Below are 20,834 nucleotides of genomic sequence, written 5' to 3' on the forward strand. Positions count from 1 at the left end.
TCCAAAAATCAGAAAAATACTATGAAAAAAAGTACATTTATTCAGAAATTTTCTATAAAAATACAGTAATTTAAGATCCAGAAATGTCATCTTCAGTCCAGTATTAGAAGGCCTACCTGAGATCAACATAGTCAAATCTGGTGAGGCTGGGTCAAACTATGTGGTTTTGGTTGGAAAAAAGGACCCGGAAACCCATTTAAAATGAATATGTGGATTTCACAGCTCTGGTCAGTGTGTTTTCAGTTTGGGTGGAACATTTGTTTATTGTTGTTTATTTATTTATTTATTGTGGTAGTTGTAGCATACTATACTGTATATGTTCATATTAATTCATTTGACAGTTAATTAACCATTTATAATACAACACTAAAATTCCACAAATCTTTTAAAGTGTTTATTTGCCTTTTCCATGTTAAACTCCACCACTTCTTTTCCTAGAGTCTTTATGTGCTGTATTTCTGTCCTCACACTCACTTAAACAGCCTGTTGAAGCCCCAGTGTACATGAGTGTCTCCTTCTGTCAGTCTTAGCTGGTGCCCATCCCCCACCCTGAACCTGCAGTACATGAAACAATGTTTCATTTTGCAGACAGAGGCAGCTCAGACACACAACACACAGCTTTCATTTAACTGATATGTCCAGCAGTCAACAGGAAAGTGCAAAGAACTGCTGTGATGACACACTGCAAAGGAAAGAAACTGAAGTCCAAGCATCACAGAGTTAGAAGAGAAAGGCACATTTCAGGGCCTAGTTCTGACCAGTCTAATAGCAGATTAAACAGGGTTCCCTTCAACGCAGACACTTGAAACTTTACTCAGGTGTGGGTAGAAATTGTAAGAAGACACGGTGAAAAAATCACAGACTTTAGTCAAAGAACCACCGAGATATGAATTAAAACGTGGTAAAACCGGGCCTGTTCAGGCTTCAGACCAGTCTAATTAAAAAATAAAGGGGCTTCCCCTTAACGAAAATGCTTGAAAATTGTCACAGACGTGCAGTGAAATTGTCTAATAGCTGGGTAAAAAAATGGTGGACGTAGGTCAAAGGGTCACAGAGATATCCTCCATTTTGTGAGCACAGGCCTCAAAATAGACGAATTTGAGAGTTTGACCTATGACCTTTCCAAACTAAAACAGGTCATAACTCTGGATCGGATGGGCCGATTTACGTGGGAAAAAGGGTTCTGGAAAGCTCAGAAGGAGGACTACCACATATGTTAGAATAGGACCTTTGGGCCCGTTTTTTGGGTCCGACCTGAACTCACATTTTCAGTCCAACTCATCTATGAAAGGGCTTAGCCCTTCAGAGGCTGTGTCACAGCAGGTGCACCCGGACTAATGAACTCTGTTATAGGTCGCACACACACAAACCATACATCTACGGAAAGGTCTCCTCAGGCCCAACGCAGCCGTCTTAAAACAGTAACTGTATGTGCTTCCTGTCAGGAGTTATGAGCCGTTAAAGCATTTATATGGCTTAACCAATTAAGTCTGAAAAAAGCCTTTAACCTGATTCAAACTCTGTGAAACTTGACACAGCACATCCAGGCCTGCTGTAGGAAGAGCAGCACAAGTTTGGAGTCTCCAGCATGTGTCCTTCTCTACTTAGCCTTAGCAAGGAGATATGGAGATGGGACCAGTTTGTGTGTGTTCAGGAGTGGAATATGTGAGACATATCCAAAAATCAGAAAAATACTATGAAAAAAAGTACATTTATTCAGAAATTTTCTATAAAAATACAGTAATTTAAGATCCAGAAATGTCATCTTCAGTCCAGTATTAGAAGGCCTACCTGAGATCAACATAGTCAAATCTGGTGAGGCTGGGTCAAACTATATGGTTTTGGTTGGAAAAAAGGACCCGGAAACCCATTTAAAATGAATATGTGGATTTCACAGCTCTGGTCAGTGTGTTTTCAGTTTGGGTGGAACATTTGTTTATTGTTGTTTATTTGTTTATTTATTGTTTATTTATTTATTGTGGTAGCTGTAGCATACTATACTGTATATGTTCATATTAATTCATTTGACAATTAATTAACCATTTATAATATAACACTAAAATTCCACAAATCTTTAATTTTTTAAAGTGTTTATTTGCCTTTTCCATGTTAAACTCCACCACTTCTTTTCCTAGAGTCTTTATGTGCTGTATTTCTGTCCTCACACTCACTTAAACAGCCTGTTGAAGCCCCACTGTACATGACTGTGTCTCCTTCTGTCAGTCTTAGCTGGTGCCCATCCCCCACCCTGAACCTGCAGTACATGAAACAATGTTTCATTTTGCAGACAGAGGCAGCTCAGACACACAACACACAGCTTTCATTTAACTGATATGTCCAGCAGTCAACAGGAAAGTGCAAAGAACTGCTGTGATGACACACTTTTACTCCTCACTGTCATTACAGGTAAGAGCTGAACAAGTCTGACATACTTTTACTTCATTGTGTAAAGTAATATAGCTACTAGTTTTGACTTTTTAATACTAGGATTAACTTTTTAATACTAGCTGCTAGAATCATTGTGGTAGTTGTAGCATACTATATATATATATATATATATATATATATATATATATATATATATATATATATATATTCATATTAATTAATTTGACAATTAATTAACCATTTAAAATGTAAGATTAAAATTCCACAAAAGTATAATTTTTTAAAAGTGTTTATTTGCCTTTTTCATGTTAAACTCAGTCACTTATCTTCCTAGTGTCTTTATTTGCTGTATTTCTGTCCTTTCATTCACTTAAACAGGCCTTACAGTCTCACAGCACAGTTGGGAATTACTGTGACTCCTGCTCAGTCTTAGCTGCTGCCCATCCCCCACTCTGCTGCCCATCCCCCACTCTGCTGCCCCTCCCCCACCCTGCTCCTCTACCTGCACTGACTTCGCAGGGGGCGGAGTGCAAAGCGCATGCGCCGGACAGGCAGAGGACGGCAGAACTCAATTCAGTTCCATCTCAGAGGAATAGTCCAGCAACCAATATCAAACTGGAAAGGTTTCAGAAGAGGATTCAGAGACTCAGAAATCACCATAACCGCTGTGAAGAACGCTTTTACTCCTCACTTTCATTACAGGTAAGAGCTGAACGAGTCTGACATACTTTTGTGTAATGCTAGCTGCTAGCGTTAACTTTTGAATGCTAGCTGCTAGCTTTAACTTTTTAATGCTAGCTGCTAGCTTTAACTTCTGAAGTGTTTTTAATGTTAATGATAATAATGTAAAGATAAACCTCTTTGTTTTCAGAGTGATGGGTGTTAATTACCATGTGAAAACTTATGTGATTTTTAAAATAAGTTTAAGGTTAAGGTCTAGGGCACACGTCTGTGGCTGTCGCTCCGGGAGAGCGCATGTTGTCATATAATTATATTTAGGACACTTCTTTGGAGATAGAGACATTCTTAGAGAAATAAAATTCGAACTCTGTCTACACCTGAAACTCCACCACGTCCAAAGAAGCAAAAACATTTGCAAATGTACAGACGTGAGTGGGAAGAGTTGAACCTCTGGGTTGACAGCGTTAGTGGCAGTGGGTTCAAGGCAAACTGTAAAAGGTGTGGGCATGTGTTTTTTTTCTGGTGCTCATGGTGTTTTCCATACCCCAATCATCTCCTGAAGTCCATATGGTCAGGGACATCATGATGTGATCAGCTAGATTTCCTACAGTATATGGATGTGAATTTACCAGAGGATGCTTATAATCATGCTGATGTTTCCATAGACTCTACAGGATTTTAGTGACTCAATAAATGCCTAAGTTGTTTATAAGTTTTTAAATGCTTTTAAGTTTTTAATAAACATTTATTTAATAGCCTATATGTAATCAATAAATGTCCTTTGCCTATCTAAAGAAAAATTCACTCAGAATTCTGATATTTTAACAGTACTAACTAACTAACTAAATAAACAAATGCATACACAAATAAGTTAAAACATTCATTTTATTAAGATAAGATTTAGATTTGGAAAATTTCTTTGTACAGTATTCTACATTCAGTTGTTTATGTTTTTGCAGAATACAGTATAGCACACTGGTTGATCATTAAATTAATTTTTTTTTGTCAGTGTGCTTTCACTGATTAAAATGTTGCCACTTCTTTTCAGACAGAACCTGTGATCATAAAACAATAGAAAATTCATAATGTTGAATTTCATTTAGAATTTGGGGCTCATGAATAAGGACAGATGTACAAGTTTGCAAGTATTTTTTTTTTTTATTTCCTCTTAAAGTAAAAATGTCCTCATGGATCACATAATGATTGTTCATTGGTCTGTTTTGCTCAATAGTTATGTTTATTATTGCACACTGCAGTGACTACACAGTTTATCAATAACAGTTCCGTGTTAATAAAGCACTTCAAACTTTAAGTAAGACTAAATGCTTTTATCAAAATTAAAATTAAATTGTTTGTATAGTTGATATATAGTTGTATGTGTAAATCTTCTATAAATGTGTGTATATTTGTGTATGTGAAAAAAATAAAATAAAATAAAATTATATATATATATATATATATATATATATATATATATATATATATATGTATATATATATCTCCAGACGTATCCAGGGCGTACACAGATGCAGTGTGTGTATGTGAATCAGACGATGGATGTGTTTGTCAGTGAAATGAGGGGCTCTGTCTACAACTAGACACAAAGTGAACACAGACTATCACACAGGATCAACATGAACTAGAAAGAACCAAAAAGAACGACAACAACATGGACACACAATGATCTAGACAAACTACAATGGACCAACACATCGAACAGAGGAAAGGTTATTTCTTATTATAATTTCATTATGAACATGTAGTTTTTCATAATAAATATTAATTTATAATAAATAATAAATATTATTTGCTGTAGCATGGTTTTATGCGTTTGTTACATATAATAGTAATAATAAGAATAAGAAGAAGTAGTAGTAGTAGTAGTAGTAGTAGTAATGGACATATACTGATTGTTATTGTGAAAAAGATAATTCATATAACAGACAGGAGCAGTTGTTTGTTTACCTGCTTTACTAGTTTTCTGCTACTTCCTGTAGCCTTCGTCAGAAGCATCACATAATGTTACAATGACATGAAGAATTCTTCTAAGCATATAAGACATGTCATTGTAGCATCATGTGACGCATCTGACGAAGGCTACAGGAAGTAGCTGAAACTAGTAAAGCAGGTAAACAAACAACTGCTCCTGTCTGCTATAAGAATTATCTTTTTCACATTAATAATTGGAAGATGGTATGAACCTGTACCAGACTTGACTTGACTAAAGAAGTTGCAAAAAACATATTTTCTGGCACTATTTTGCAAAAAAAAAAACCAAATACAAGCAGCCTGTTATAATGGTTGTCCTTAAAGGGTTAATTAATGGGCATTGCACATTGTTTTAGATAAAATGAAATGCTCTCCAACTCTTGTACAGTACCAGTAGCTTCAACTTATTTTAGAAATAAATCCTGTTTCACATCACTGCAAAGAAAAGACTTGTGGAAGCCACCTTTCTGTCTGTGACTGTTTACGGTGATATACTGTACAGACATGCAGCTACCTCAACTTTGAAGAGCCTTGACTCAGTATATCACGCTTCTTTACGTTTCCTTTCAAATGCAAAATCTCTCACTCACCACTGCACTCTCTATGGTCCAGAGGGCTGGACATCATTAACTGCTCATAGACAAAAACATTGGTTCCTATTCATCTATAAAGCATTGATGGGTAAACTCTCTAAGTACCTCAGTAATCTTCTGTCTGTTAACCATAGTCCTGTCCATCTACGTTCCTCCAAGTGGTTCCATTTGACTGTTCATGACCTCTGACAGACTTTGGAAACACAACATTTTCCTACGATGCTCCATGGTTGTGGAATAATATTAAAAAAACTGTAAAACTACATCCACTCATTTCTGTTGATGATTTTAAAAGTATCATGGGGAATTCAGTGAGGGAGGAATGTCATTGTTTCTCTTGATGCCATTATGGTTGATTGACTGGACTGTGTTTTATTGTTTTATAGTTTATTGTGTATCATATACGTGTTTTGTATCATTTGGACTTTGTTGGCTGCTACCTTGGCCAGGTCTCCCTTGCAAAAGAGATTTCTAATCTCAATGGGACTTCCAGGTTAAATAAATGAAATAAATAAGTTAAATAATATAAATGCTGTTGAGTACTTCAGGAAAAACTAATTCTGAGGTGATAAGGCTTAGTGTTTTTATTTTCAGATTGAATTGTCATTGAAGCTTAAAGTCTCACCTCAATAAAGTGATGAAAATCTTTATTCCACATCATAAACAGTTTGTGCAATCATTAATGAATAAAAATTCATGCTTTCATCTCAAGAACTTACTTGATTATTCAGACACACTTCTGAAATCTGGAAGCTGGTTACAGAGTAAATACAGTTAGCATGGAATTAAGGCAAATATTTGGTTGCATATTTTAAATGTGATGTTTATTATTTGGGAGGGTTTGTCCTTCATTGAATTTATTGAACTGAAATGATTGACTCATATGTTTGTTTATTTTAGGATGTTAGTCTCAGTTCCCCATATGAAAGATGATATACATTATGTTGCTGTCTCCTTTTGTTTTATGTCCAGAGACAAATGACTGACAGACCAACACAAATGGCTGACACTTCACCAGGGGTATGTATTTTTCCAAATCTGTCATTATGCCTTTTTCATCACTTAAACTTTCAACCATACAAAGACCTGTTGTCAGTTATGTTATTATGAGAATTAATATCCACCAAGATGCAGCAGAGTTGCATATCTAACAGGTCCTTGAACTACAGTATAACAGATGTCTTCACTGCTCATATAGACGGTAGCATCCACTGTCTTCTAACGATGCTCTCTCCTTACAGCTGGGTGAAGTCTTGGAGAAAACTGATTCATCCGACAGCGAATCCAGCAGTGATGTAGGCTCAGAGGAAGAGTATCATCCCAATACGCCAGCATCATCCAGTGAGGAGGAATGGGAAAGCCCTGAAAAACTTTCAAGTCAGAAAAATGGCAAGTACACCATTAATAAAGGCAAGAACCCCCAAAAGTATCAGAAACGAAGAAGTAAACAAAATACAAAGGAGACAGAAGTGACATCAACTGTTTCAATAAAAACGTGCACAAAAAGGGGAGCCAAGAAACGAACATGGGACAAAAAACATTATTGTTTTTACTGCAACAAAGCAATTCTAAAGATGGCACGGCACCTGCAGAGGAAACACATGGACAAAAAGGATGTCGCCTATGCTTTCAGCTTTGAGATAGGCTCCAAGCAACGAAAGGTTCTTTTGGAAAAACTCCGCAATAAAGGAGACTACAAGCACAACACACATGTCTTAGAAAAAGGGAGTGGAGAACTAATAACTTGGAAACAACCCTCAAAGAAAGCTAGTGCTAAAGATTATTTACCATGCCCACACTGTTATGGAATGTTTGTGAAGTGGGATCTGTGGAGACACCAGTCTGTATGTCGGAGTAAGAAACATCTAGAGGGTGGCACAAAAAAAACAAGAAGTAGAGTCCAAAGTCTCGCTGCCACTCTGCTTCCAAATGCAGCTCTGTCAGGTGGATGTGAGGATATCATTAATAAGATGCGGCAAGATGATGTGTCTTTTCACATAAGGAGTGATGTGTTGATTTGTAGATATGGTGATGCACTTTATGCAAAACATGGACGAGTGAAATCAAGGCACCAGTACATAGCACAAAGACTTAGGGAGCTTGGTAGATTTATGTTGGTAGCCAAACAGATGGACAAGACTGTGAAGGTTCTTCAGGATGTGTGTGTCCCATCAAAATTTAAATTTGTTGTAAATGTTGCGAAGAAGCTGACAGAGTTTAGTCCAGGCAAAAATGAATATGGAAAACCTTCTACAGCAGTAAAAATAGGATTCTGTCTTAAAGGAGCAGTGCAAGTCCTCATAGGACAGGCACTTATGAATGATGACGACCTTGAAGAGAAGAGAGGTAAAAAGTTCTTGGAACTTCTGGATAAAAACTGGAAATGTGATGTGTCTGTGAGTGCACACCAGAGTATTCAAGAGAAGAGATGGAATAAACAGGATGACATCCCCCTCACCAGAGATGTGATGACTCTGAGAAACCACCTCAGAATGGTGGAAGACAAAGCACGGGATGAACTAACGCAACAGCAGAGCTTAATGGCCTACAGGACATTAAATGAGACGGTACTGGCACAGGTCATTGTCTTTAACAAACGACGTGAAGGGGAAGCATCACGCTTGACTGTTGAGGCTTACAAGAAGGCGTGTACAAACCCCATAAATCAGGACATTTATGAAACTCTGTCACCTCTGGAGAAAGAGCTGAGTAAGTTACTAACCCGCATAGAAGTCAGAGGGAAAAGAAGTAGGAAGGTTCCTATTTTCTTGACTGAAAGAATGAAGAATTCAGTTGATTTGTTAGTTACATGGAGAGAGAAAGCAGGCGTCCTTGAAGAGAATCCTTATCTGTTCGCAAGACCGGGTGTAATGACAAGTATTCGTGGATGCGACTGTCTGCGAAAATACGCAGTGGAAAGTAAAGCAGAAAACCCTGAACTCCTGAGATCAACTAAACTACGAAAACAGGTGGCCACACTCTGTCAACTCCTGGATCTTAGTGAACAAGAGCTGGAACAAGTGGCAAGGTTTATGGGTCACGACATCAGAGTTCATCGGGACTTTTATCGACAGACGGACAAAACCTTTCAAATCGCAAAAATAAGCAAACTTCTGTTTGCAATGGAGGAAGGCACGAGGTCTTTGGCAGGGAAGAACCTCAAAACAATTGAGCCATTTGTCTGTGGTATGTATACACTGTGTATGTATTTTGGAGAAGTGGCAAGCCATGCATTTCACATCTAGGCCTTCAGCGCCACCAAACTTAAATGAATCCACTTCTTAATACCATCATTATGCTACTATGGCTACATAAATCATCAATATTATACATACATACTGTAGAACAGCATCTTTCAATGACTGCTACAAATGCACATGATGTGACGCAAGTACCATTTAGAACCAGAAATATGTACAGTAAAATGAAAGAATGTATGAACAAATAATTGTATCTTTCTTGAACACGAAGCCAAATACACAGAATTCACTAAGTCTCATTTCACGGTTGTCAGACCTAGGTGTGAAATGAATGGACTGTAAGCTAATAAAGACATTCTTTGTTTGTCCCTTCCTACTGAGGGCTAATTTAGAATGACTGATGTTCACAGGTGAAAGTTCCACCTCCACCTCTGATGTCATCAGAAGGAAGACAGGCAGAGAAGTAGATGAAGGTATGACACACTGATGATGATGGTGCACATACAAACCTATACATGAGGGTACAGTCAACCGTCAGTTTATGCATAGATGCTTTCACTGTATATGGTACAGCTACAGTACACCAGCTCAGCTTGTGTTATTTTTCAGATGGAGACCCTGAAATGTCCTCCACAAAGGGAATGGACCCCCTCTCTGACAGAGAGACAGCAGGTTCAGACACAGATGGTAAGTTAATTATTTATATTATAAAATACTCTTTCCTCTGGTCAACTTTTCTGGTCCTCTTATTTTCTAATTTCAGGTTGTTCATGTTATTTACATTTTTAATTAAACTTTGTAAATGTAATGGTTTTCATGATGTAATTTTACTTTTTTACAGTTATTATTTTACTAGTTTGACCCACTTGAGATTATATGGCACTGCATGTGGCCCCTGAATTAAAATCAGTTTGACACTCCTGTGCTATGCCATATAGATATTATCATAAACAGTTGTATCCATGAACTCTTGAATGATAATGTGTACCTGAGAAGATCTATGAACAGGACCTAATGTTTATCTGTTGTTGTTATAGATGAGGGTGCAGAAATCCTGCTGACACAGAAGAATAAACCACAAACAAAGAAAAGACTGAAACGACGTGAGTACAACAATGAGGAAAAAGCATCATTTAAATGCTGAATCATTGTGTCATAGTCTCCCTGACTGATCTACCAGAGTTGAGTAAATAAACCGTTGGATTACACACAGATGTATGGTACAGCTACAGTATACCAGCTTAGCTTGTGTTATTTTTCAGATGGAGACCCTGAAATGTCCTCCAGAAAGGGAATGGACCCCCTCACTGACAGAGAGACAGCAGGTTCAGACACAGATGGTGAGTTAACAAACATCCTTGTTATTGGTTTAATTGATTTATGTAGAAGTGAGAAGTTATGTTATTCTTCCCACTTTTTTTTTTTTTTTAAATATATAGGTTTCCTGGCATTTTCATTTTGATTATTTTATGTTTAGTGTGTTTTTGTCTTCTCTTAATAATCTTTGCTGCTGTCTTCATATTCAAAATGAATATTTCAATTCAATATCAGTTAGATTTGTTCTTTATGAAACAAACCCTTATGCCTCTGGTCTGCCTAATGTTAATCTTGCGCCACTCAGATTATTCATAAACAGTTAACGATACACTACTGAGGGCTAATTTAGAATGACTGATGTTCACAGGTGAAGTTTCCACCTCCATCTCTGATGTTGTCAGAAAGAAGACAGGCAGAGATGACGGTATGAGACAGTGATGATGCTGTACATGATATTTGATCAGTGAATTAAACGTAGAGCCGTCAGATTACACATACAGACAGATGATTTTAGGAGCTTGTGCTTTGCACTTCATCCACAGTATGCAGGCTTATGCTGGGTTATTTTTTAGATGGAGACCCTGAAATGTCCTCCACAAAGGGAACGGACCCCCTCGCTGACACAGAGACAGCAGGTTCAGACACAGACAGTGAGTTAACCATTTTTATTATAAAACACTCTTTCCTCTGGTCAACCAGCTGTTGTGCTATGCCATGTAGATATTATCATAAACAATTGTATTATATTCTGTCTGTTCCTGTTGTAGATGTGAGCCAAGGAGTACCGCTGACACAGAGCAAAAAAACACCTCCAAAAAAACAACAAACACGTGAGTAAGAAATGAAGAAAAAAAACACATGACAATTCAAAGCCTCCATCATATTCTGTTTCTGTAATCGGTCAGTGATGCCAATAAAGCTTCATTGTGATGTCCATGATCTAACAGACCTTCTGTGTCACTCACAGCCCCATCTAAGTCTTCTGTGAAGCGGCCCTGGACTGAGAAAGAGAAGAGTGCTGTGAATAAACACCTGGGCAGGTTTGTAGGGGAGAGGAAAGTTCCTGGCAAGAAGGACTGCACAGCATGCATCGAACAAGAGAGGGCTTTAGCCCAACGGTCATGGAAGGATGTTAAAAACTTTGTTTATAACACCATTGTCGCACATAAAAGAAGAGATGCCTCACGTTTCCTGAAGTTTTGAGGCTGTTAACTCAGATATTGTTCTTTCAAATATTTACACCAAAACAAAGCATTTGTGTACGTTCATGCACTGTATTTTTGTGGTTTACTCTGGCAGTTCAATGTAAAAAAAAAAGTACATTTCTTTTATTTATTTTATTATTGCAGCTGACTGAAGCACTTTAATTTATGCACTTTAATGAGTAATATTATTACTGCAATTATTTGAGGCACTTTAAAATTGCAGTTTGATTTATGTACTTGTTTATGCATAATTGTTGCAGTTTATAAAGGCACTTTAACCCATAAAGACCCAAACATCCACCGTCAACCTAAACCGTCTACTGATCTAAACTGTTTAATACCTGTTGATCCACTAATCCTATCAATACATGTCAGTAATTGGAATTGGATCATTGACAGTGGATAGACACGCTGGGTTTAAGTTCAATAAAATTAACAAAAGTGAATACAAAATGTATAAAACAAACCCTAACAAATAAAATAAATGACATGAACAGCATAAACCACAAACTGAACAAAACAGAATAAAACAATTATTAACCCCTGCAGTCTGATCTGTGACAGTGGATGGACACTGGATTTATATTAATGATGTATTTACTGAAAGTCACTAATTCCTTCGTTTTTCTTTGTTTCTGATATAATAATCCTCAACTGAGATTTTAAAAACATTTACATGATCAGTGAGTTAAATATAGGAAAATACCTGATGTACACTGAAAAAACACAAAATACAGAGAATAATATGATAATAAATGGATATAATTTAACCAGTCTGTACTAATTCAAGAGAACTCTTGGAAACACCACAGAAGTAGCACTGGGTCTTTATGGGTTAAATTTAAATGCTAATTTAACTTATATACTTTGTGTACTCAGGCACAGAAAACCGAGGCAGTTTATACATTTCCAGAGTAATTAAAATAAAAGTTGACTGAAAAATGAATTCCTTTCAGATTTATTTTGAGTTTGATTGATGGATAACTGTGAAGTTTGGTTTCTTGAAAGGAAAAAAATGTATAGTTGAAGTACATCAGTCATGTTGACTAATATTTTTTGTCTTCTGCTCATCTAGGGAACTTCAAATGATGTAATTCTACTCAAATATCTCAAGTTTTTTAGTGGGAAAACACTTAAAATACACCCCGCCCCGCCCCCCCCCCCCCCAACGGTCCTCAGTCAGAGGGTAGAATGGGTTTAAAAAATTCAAAAATTTTTTTGTGTGTTTCTACAAACTGAGGTGGAAAATGACATGAGCCTGCCACCTACTGTTGTGATTGGGCATTCATTTGTCTCTAAGTATAGCAGAAAGGGTGGTCCTCACTTCTCAGGTTAATTCACTCGGACCTCACTCCTATGCTGTACAGGAATGTGTGTGTGTGTGTAAATATATGTGTGTGCTGTAAAAAGCACACATGCATGTTTGCCTTTGTGTGACTGATTACATTGGGATCTTGTGTAAACAGGACAGATTCTAGTGTGGCTTTGAGTGTGTGTGCAGGCGTGTGAGTGTGCACACATACAGTATGAAAGTGTTGAAAATGTGTGTACAGTATGGGTCTCTCTTGTGTGACTTTTATATTAGTGTGTGTTATATGAATGCATGGTTAGCCAATCCTGACATTTATATTTGTAGAAGTACACCCTGTACTGTAGAAAGTGAGGCTATGTTGACTTTATCTTTAGGCCAGTATTTAAATATACTATTTACTCAAAAACAGGCTAAATTTACATGTAATAAATATTGCAGTCAATCAAATCCAACTGTAAATCATTGATAAACTGTATAATATTGAGTGGACTTTAAAAATAGATTCAAGTTACTGATTTCAGTCATTTTTTAAAATTATACATCATTGTTTTACATAATATGTCATAAGTTAATAAAGTTTAATGACACTTTGATCACTTTGTCTGATGCATTACATCTATTTATAATAAGGTATATATTTCATTGATGTAAAGCTTGTAAAGACTAAGACATATTAATTAAGTGGAAGTGTGCAGGTGTGTGCAACAGCTATATATTCAATCATATTTATGCACCTGTAGATCAACATACAGCCAGAATATAGTGGAATATGTCTTTTTCAGTAAAACAAAACAAAACAAAATGACAAAAATATAAAAGATTTAACTTTTTTAAAAGAAATCAACATGCACATTTTAACACTGTGTGTAACTTTAGCATTTACTTGTTTATTTATGGTGCAGAGCGTAGATGTTTTGTACTTAATGAATTTATGATGTTTGTATGTATTTGTTTTTAGCATCAGCAACAGGTGGTCCAGGCGGTGGAGAGGGCCAAGCAGGTCACGATGGCTGAACTTAATGCCATCATCGGGGTGAGTCACCTCCATTCTTCATGAAAATACAACACACCACAAACACGCACACACACACACACACACAGATCAACTACAGATTGATGTGACTAAACAGTAGTTGCTTTTCCATTGATCCTCACATTGTGTGAATATAACTTGCACAATAATTTGCCTAATGGTAAAACAACAATTTTGCCAAAACTCGTTTTTCAATGAAAAGTTTTTGCGCTTGCAAGACGTGTTTTCTGGGTGTAGTGAAATTGATATATCGCTCAAAAGTGCAATGGAAAGAACTTTTTGCACAATTAGTCACATGAACAAAAAAAATGGATGTAGATGGATGTTACAACAAGCGAGGAAGAAAAGTTTTAAAACAAACATGGTGCCGTATGAGTGGACACACGAGGAAACTGAATCATTTTTTAATTTAGTACGGGATAGAGGGGCAACGAGCATTCTAGATTCAAACAACAGAGAAATACAGGCATTTTCCCAAACCTAGAGGGTGCTATGAGAGAAATATGAACATATTTGTAAATCAATGCGATATTTATGTTTGTTGTCATGTTTATGGAATGACTTCTCGTGACATGTCGTGATAATAAATAAACAAATCATTACATTTGCGATTTTGGAAAAGCTGACATTGCACACTTCATTTAGTAAATATCGGTAAAGTTTTGCGCATATGTCCAATGGAAAAGCGACTAGTGAGATTCATACCGCACCATCACTAAAGGTGTCTGAGGATGATGAATGTAGATGCGGTCAGGCGTGGGTCATTTATACAGCTGTTAGTCACCAGGAAATGCAAGATGGGACCTTTGATATCATGCTATGTATGCCAATGCCAATGCACTACTTCAAGTTAGTTTCAATAACTGAAAATTGGCTTTGAAATATTACTCATATGTTCACAGCCAACCTGTTAGAATCAGATGTTAAGGAGTGTCTGATCTGGAGTGTTGGGTGTGTTTGTGAGTAAAACCAGATGGATGGCTATTGGCAGCAAATGCAATATTGTCCTGTTTAACAATTTTATAGGATGCTGTTGCCAGCTTTGGACAGTTTTAAATGGATATATACAAAGATGTTATGAGTCAGTGCTTCCATTAAAATAACCTACAATTAGTGATTTTGTTGCTCTGAGGCCCTCCACTACTGTAGTAACAGTGTTGGCAAATACCACAGATAATGATTTAAGAGAAAGAAATCTGATGTTATTTTAGGATCCATCAGTATTAATGACATTAAATCTTTCAGAGCAGTGATCGCATTAGTTTCTGTGTACCGTACAACAGTATACATTAATTACAGCTCTGTTTCAAGGTCTGTGTTCATTCATTCACACTCCTCATTAGTCTCTCTGAAGAGTAAAGTACTCCTACCATAATAAAATTCTAATTAACACATACGCACTATCACAATAAATACATCCTGCAATTAAAAATACTGTGTGTGTATGTGTGTTGTATATATATTATATATATATATATATATATATATATATATATATATATATATATTATTATATAGATATATATGTATGTGTGTGTGTGTGTGTATAATATATATATCTATTAGGATACATATATATATATAAGATATATATATATATATATATATAATATTATATATATATATAAAGAGGTGCAATGGTACAGGTAGCCCACGGTTCGGTCCGTACCTTGGCTTTTGGGCCATGGTTTCGGTTTGGTTTCGGCACGTGTTTGTGCATAAAGAGAACAGTTTTTTTTCTCCAAAAGTATGTTTTTGTTTTGTTGTCAGCAAAAACTGAATTTCACAGTAGGAACAAATTATATCATTGTACTGAATAAAAATCACTCTCTGGTCTGAACAACAGAACCCTTTCTTATTCCTTGACTACTTGTATACAGTCGTATAAACAGACAGGTGCACACATAGACCCAAAGGGGGCTTTTATAAACAAGTAAATTCCTGTTCTGCATTGGGATGTAAAAGAAAATGGTGGTATAAAAACGCCATATAATCTACCGTACGCTTTTCCTTGTGCTAGCGTTGTTACGGTATTGTATGTGTGTCAGAGTCCTGCACTGGGTCAGGTACCTGCAGGAACTTACAAGTGAGTTACTGTGTAGACTGTGTTTAATCACGGATCGGGCGGGTTGCCGGTCTAATGTACATGGATGGTTTGGAAAAGTGGTGGATCTGGGCAGGACTCTGTGTGTTTGATCTAAATCCACTACTCTGTTCACTGTCTGTCACTGAGGAGCGGGGCCTCACTGTGCTGCATGCTCACACAGCATGCCCAGGAGAGAGGGAAAGACTTGAGGGGGGGACTTCCACCTTTCGCTGTCAACACAAATCAATTGCAAAATTGAAAAGTTGTGGCTCATAAGGGCAGATTATCATGTGCAGGGCAGACCAAACGGAACACGGTTTTTCTGAGTACCGTTGCCCTCTATACATATACATATATATATATAGTCAAATTGTCCCAGTAAAAACCATTAAAGAGCACAGCACTGAAAAATATGAATTTGACTCCAACAGGCTCAAAAAATGTTGGGACAGGGACAAAATAAGACTGAAAACTTTATAGAATCTATTCTGTCAGATTTCACATATCAGGTTATTTGGGAACAGGTGAGGGATCGTGATTGGAGCATCCCCAACCACTGAGTCTTTACAAGGCTCAAAAATAAATTTCTCAACACAAAACGAAGAAAACATTTCAATATTTCACTGTCAACAGTAAATATTCTGGTAGTCAGAGGAAATCTCATTACATAAGGTGGACACCACTGTTGAGTGTGTTTGAGCATCGTATGAGAAATCATCCTGATGAACATACATGTATGGGCTTAGGAGGATTTTGGAAAATGGTTGTCATTAAATACAGTTCAGTTACTATAACTATAACTATATCAGTTCTGTGCCGACATGCCACAGACTTCCATGGACTCAGGTAGATTTCAGATGCGTATATGTTTCAGCTTGTCTTCGGGACAAACAGACTTCAGGTTCTATATAAACAATCCATGAAGACTGTTATCAGCGAAAGGTGCAAAGCAGCATCTGTGATGGTCTGGGGCTGCATCAGTGTCCATCTGACCTCTATATGTGTGAAGGAAGCATGAAGACTCAGATTGGAATCTCACAGAAACACATTCTGCCATCACTGTGACATCGTTTCGGTGAAGTCTGCTGGTTATTTCATCAGACGATACCTTCTGCCCCTGTTCCAACAGTGGTTTCATAGTCACATCATGGTGGTGTTGGACTGTCCTGTCCACAGTCCACATCTGTCTCCTTTGGAAAATATATTGGCATCATGAAGAGGAGAATCAGACGATGGGCACAGACTGTTAAGCAGCTTAAGTCATGGAAAAATTGACAAAATATTCTTTGCAAAAATGCGCCAAGTTCCCCATGATTAATAAGTGTAATAAAAAGGACAAGTGATCCTACAGTGGTAAACATGCCTCTGTCCCTGCTTTTTTGAGTGTGTTGCAGTCATCAAAATCCAATTATTTTTAACTTTGAATATAGATCTAAACAAATTAAAAGGCACCGTAGTGAATTTTCTATTTCAAAAGATCACATATACTAGCACTTCCATCTGGTAACTTTAGCCCGTTGTCAGATACATGTGAGTACTAAGTCACTGCTCCGTCAGTCATGGTCACTGACATGTTTCCTCCTTCATGGGCTGTTCCAGCACCAGTAGTGACGTAGACTTTGTTGTATTGTCTGATTACCTGGGCTGAGATGGACTGGTCACTGACCCCGTACAGCATACCCAGTCTAAGAACACATGATCGGCCAGTGCTGGGTGGTGTCTAGGACAATGCTGGAGTGTAAAGCTTACGGCTGCACAAAAACAGCGCAAACACATGCTTTAACTCAGTCTCTCTCACTGACTGCTGTTTGTTTACTCGCACTCATTGCCTGGAAACAAAGATGGTACGTCACTTCTGGCTGCCCCCAGTGCTGCTCCCGCCCATAATTCACATGATAAAAGGTCCAGTGTGGTGCATTTATGGCAATTTCTTTTTTTTTTTTTTTTGTTATGAATTTGTGCCGCTCTCACTTATAATACACAAAGCACAATTAATGTTGTACGCGAGACCAGTATAGGTACACTTTAAAAACTCAGTTTTTTGTTTTAATTGGATTTTTGAAAAATTGTGCATATTTTGTATACAACCTATACATACACACTGTCACATGCACATATAGTCTGTTTACTACATGTACATACACACTCACAGACACAGTAAAAGCCCTGAGAGCTGCAGTAGATGGTGCTTTCCAGTGCTTGTCAGAGCTCTGATCACATTACTGTCTACTTAAAGCCCTTTGTTCCTCCAGCACTACAAACACCGCTGCTTCTGAGGTGTGTGTGTGTGTATATATGTGTCTAACACACTAGCTTGACAAAACAACACACAGAAACACATCATAATGTTCCCCTCAGGATAATAGCCTTTCTTTATCTGTAGCTTCTCCTTTGTCTTTCTCTCTCCCTCTGTTCATTTTCTCTCTGGGTTTCTCATTCTGTCTTTTGTAATCTTTTATCTCTCTCTTCCTCTTACGTTGACTCTGTCCTTATTTTCTCCTCTGTTCTCATTTTTATCTCTGCTCCTGAAACACTTTCTTTTCCTTTCGGCACTCATTTATCCTCTTCTCCCACCTTCTCACTCCTGTACATCCATCTCCCATCTTCTTCACTTTCCATTGCTTCCATCATCATTTCTTTCTGTTCCTCCCCATTATTTCACTTCTGAGTCAAACATTTTTTCCACCTATTTTACCTTTCTGTGTTTCCCTGAGCTTCGTCTTCCTCCCTTTTTCCCCATAAAACCATTTACTCCCTCATGCTTGTTACTTTTTATTTCTTTACTTTGTGGTTTACATCTTCCCTCTCCCGGTGATTTAATTCCTCCTCCTCATCTTTCCTTTTGTTCTTTGTTGTCCTTGGTGTCCATCTCTCCACCTTTAATAATAATACCTCCTAATACCTTTAACTTCCCATCTCCCCTCATCTTTTTTCCCCTCCCTCACTGTGGAGTGTTCCATGTGGATTTTATTTTTATTTCTCGCCCCTGAAAAGCTTGACCTGCTAACTTTCTCTGTTTTTTTTCTTCATCCTTTCCACTTTGTCCTGTTACTTCTCCTGTTCATTGTCTAACCCTTTCTTCCTGACCCTATTTTTCTAACAACCCACCCCATTGTATGACCCCCCTTCCCTCCTGTCTCCCCCTGCCCGCTCCTCTTTTCCCTGTGGCCACAGCAGCAGCAGCTCCAGCACCTGTCTCACCACGCCCCTGGCATCCCCCTGACACCTCACCCATCAGGCCTGTCCCTGGGTGCGGGGGGCTCAGGGCTTCTGGCTCTGACTGGGGCTCTGGGAGTGTCAGCCCACCTCGCCTCCAAAGATGAACGCAATCATCTTGATCCAGAACATCTCAGAGGTAAAGAACTGCAGAAATTTAATGCTTCTGTTTATATGTTCAACCCTGACATGACCTAAATATAAGTTATGCTGAAAAATTACAAGTGTTGCCCATATTACATAATTTGTAATTTTCAGGCAGTAGTAACCCAATATTTGTTACTAAAAATACTATGGGCCAAATCCACAGTGACCTCTGCCAACCTATGCAGATATAATCACACTGTTTAAGTTTTACACCTGATTTGTCTGTTTAGCGTTTGCTATTTCTAGGCTTTTCTTAATGTTCATCAGACAGATTGTCCATAATGAAACTGCAGAGAGCTAAAACACTCACCCGTACAGTATGGTGTCAGAGATTCACACACAATCACAAACCAGCATCTTTTATGTTAGTTTTGGTGCTCTAGTATTTTACATGATAGTACATATAACAAATTAAAGACCCAAACATCAAAATCATCTACTGATGTAAAATGTTTAATACCTGTTGATCCACTAATCCCATCAATACATGTAAATTATTGGTGTAAAATGCAGTTTGTCATCTTTTCATGGTCATCATATTTGACCATTTGGAAAATATATAGTAAGATATAGATATAGTAATCCTCACCTTACTCTGAACTGTCATGAACATCTATATGATTAGTAAATTAGATGTAGGAAATACATGATTTTCACTGAAGAAAACACAAAATCATGAGATAATATTACAATAAATGGTGACAAATCAATTAAGGATTGTTAAATATAGAGAAAATTTTTGGAACTGCCACAAATGTTAAACTGAGTCCTTATGGTTAATGCTATTCAGGCACATTTGAACATGTTTCATTAAGGTCTAAATCTTAAGTAATATCATTCAGTTCACTGAGTTTATCAAAGATTTGGTCCAACCATTAGTAGTTTAGTTTTGTTTGGTGCTCACAGCTGGTAGCAGGCATCTCCAAACTCCAAAAGAGGCCATGCGCATGTACACATGGCACAGCTGCAACAACTTTATTGATCCCAGATTACCAAGGATCTGGCTGTAATTAATGCTGTTTTCTGTTCTGTTAGAATACAGATGATACTTTTATATGTGTAGCCAAAAAAAGCAGCTTTCAGCCCTGTGAGGAAAGTTTATTTTTAAGAAGGCGAAAGTGTGAAAAGCCTCTGACCCTCCAGATCCCCCTCATGTTTGACTGAAGATTCACCTTTGAGAGATGGATGATAAACTTTAATTCAGTATCAGTTAAGCTCGCAAAGTTGAGAATTTCAGGATGAAGAGAAAGGTAGAAAGAGGAGCGAGTGTCGGAGCAGTTATTACCAGCCTAGCTACATGTTGTAATTTGCACTAGTCTTATGTGAATAGGTTTAGCAACAAAGCTTTTTGCATAGAAAGGAGCAGGTGTTGCTAGAATGCAAATTGTATGAATGAAGATGTCCTTTTTCAATGAGTTTTGCGAATTACACACTAGCTTTGTGTCTCATTTAGAGGTCGCAAAAGCAGAGCAATATTTTGTGGATCTGACCCTAATATGAATGTCATGTTCTTGTCAAGTGTTATGTTAAATTTAATTTCACCTAAATGTACATTGGATGGCAGCAGCATGTTCCTAGGGTTACTCTGATTTGGAGCAGTTCAGTGTTAATGGGTAACATTTCAGAAGTCTATAACGTGTCATCCTACTGCAGTGATGTTGTTTTGT

General features: G+C 37.4%; 1 protein-coding gene across 1 annotated transcript; it reads left to right on the plus strand.

Annotated features, from left to right (window-relative positions):
- The first annotated feature begins 2,333 nt into the window (after positions 1-2,333).
- Positions 2,334-11,764, plus strand: LOC115416081 (uncharacterized). Its single transcript, XM_030129789.1, has 12 exons — positions 2,334-2,406; positions 2,816-3,090; positions 6,624-6,671; positions 6,893-8,837; positions 9,262-9,324; positions 9,461-9,538; positions 9,889-9,954; positions 10,114-10,191; positions 10,536-10,592; positions 10,741-10,818; positions 10,936-10,998; positions 11,136-11,764. Exons 1-12 carry the CDS (start codon positions 2,334-2,336, stop codon positions 11,369-11,371), a joined length of 3,060 nt encoding a protein of 1,019 aa, XP_029985649.1. The 3' UTR covers positions 11,372-11,764.
- The last annotated feature ends 9,070 nt before the right edge of the window (positions 11,765-20,834 follow it).

The sequence above is a fragment of the Sphaeramia orbicularis genome, unplaced genomic scaffold (assembly GCF_902148855.1).
Source record: "Sphaeramia orbicularis unplaced genomic scaffold, fSphaOr1.1, whole genome shotgun sequence".
Taxonomy (NCBI): Eukaryota; Metazoa; Chordata; class Actinopteri; order Kurtiformes; family Apogonidae; genus Sphaeramia; species Sphaeramia orbicularis.

Excerpts from the sequence above, each read along its gene's own strand:
- LOC115416081 (XM_030129789.1), top strand. The coding sequence starts at position 2,334 with ATGTCCAGCAGTCAACAGGAAAGTGCAAAGAACTGCTGTGATGACACA. Across the intron at positions 10,819-10,935 it reads AGCAGGTTCAGACACAGACA|ATGTGAGCCAAGGAGTACCG; the intron begins GTGAGTTAACCA and ends TTCCTGTTGTAG. Across the intron at positions 10,999-11,135 it reads TCCAAAAAAACAACAAACAC|CCCCATCTAAGTCTTCTGTG; the intron begins GTGAGTAAGAAA and ends TGTCACTCACAG.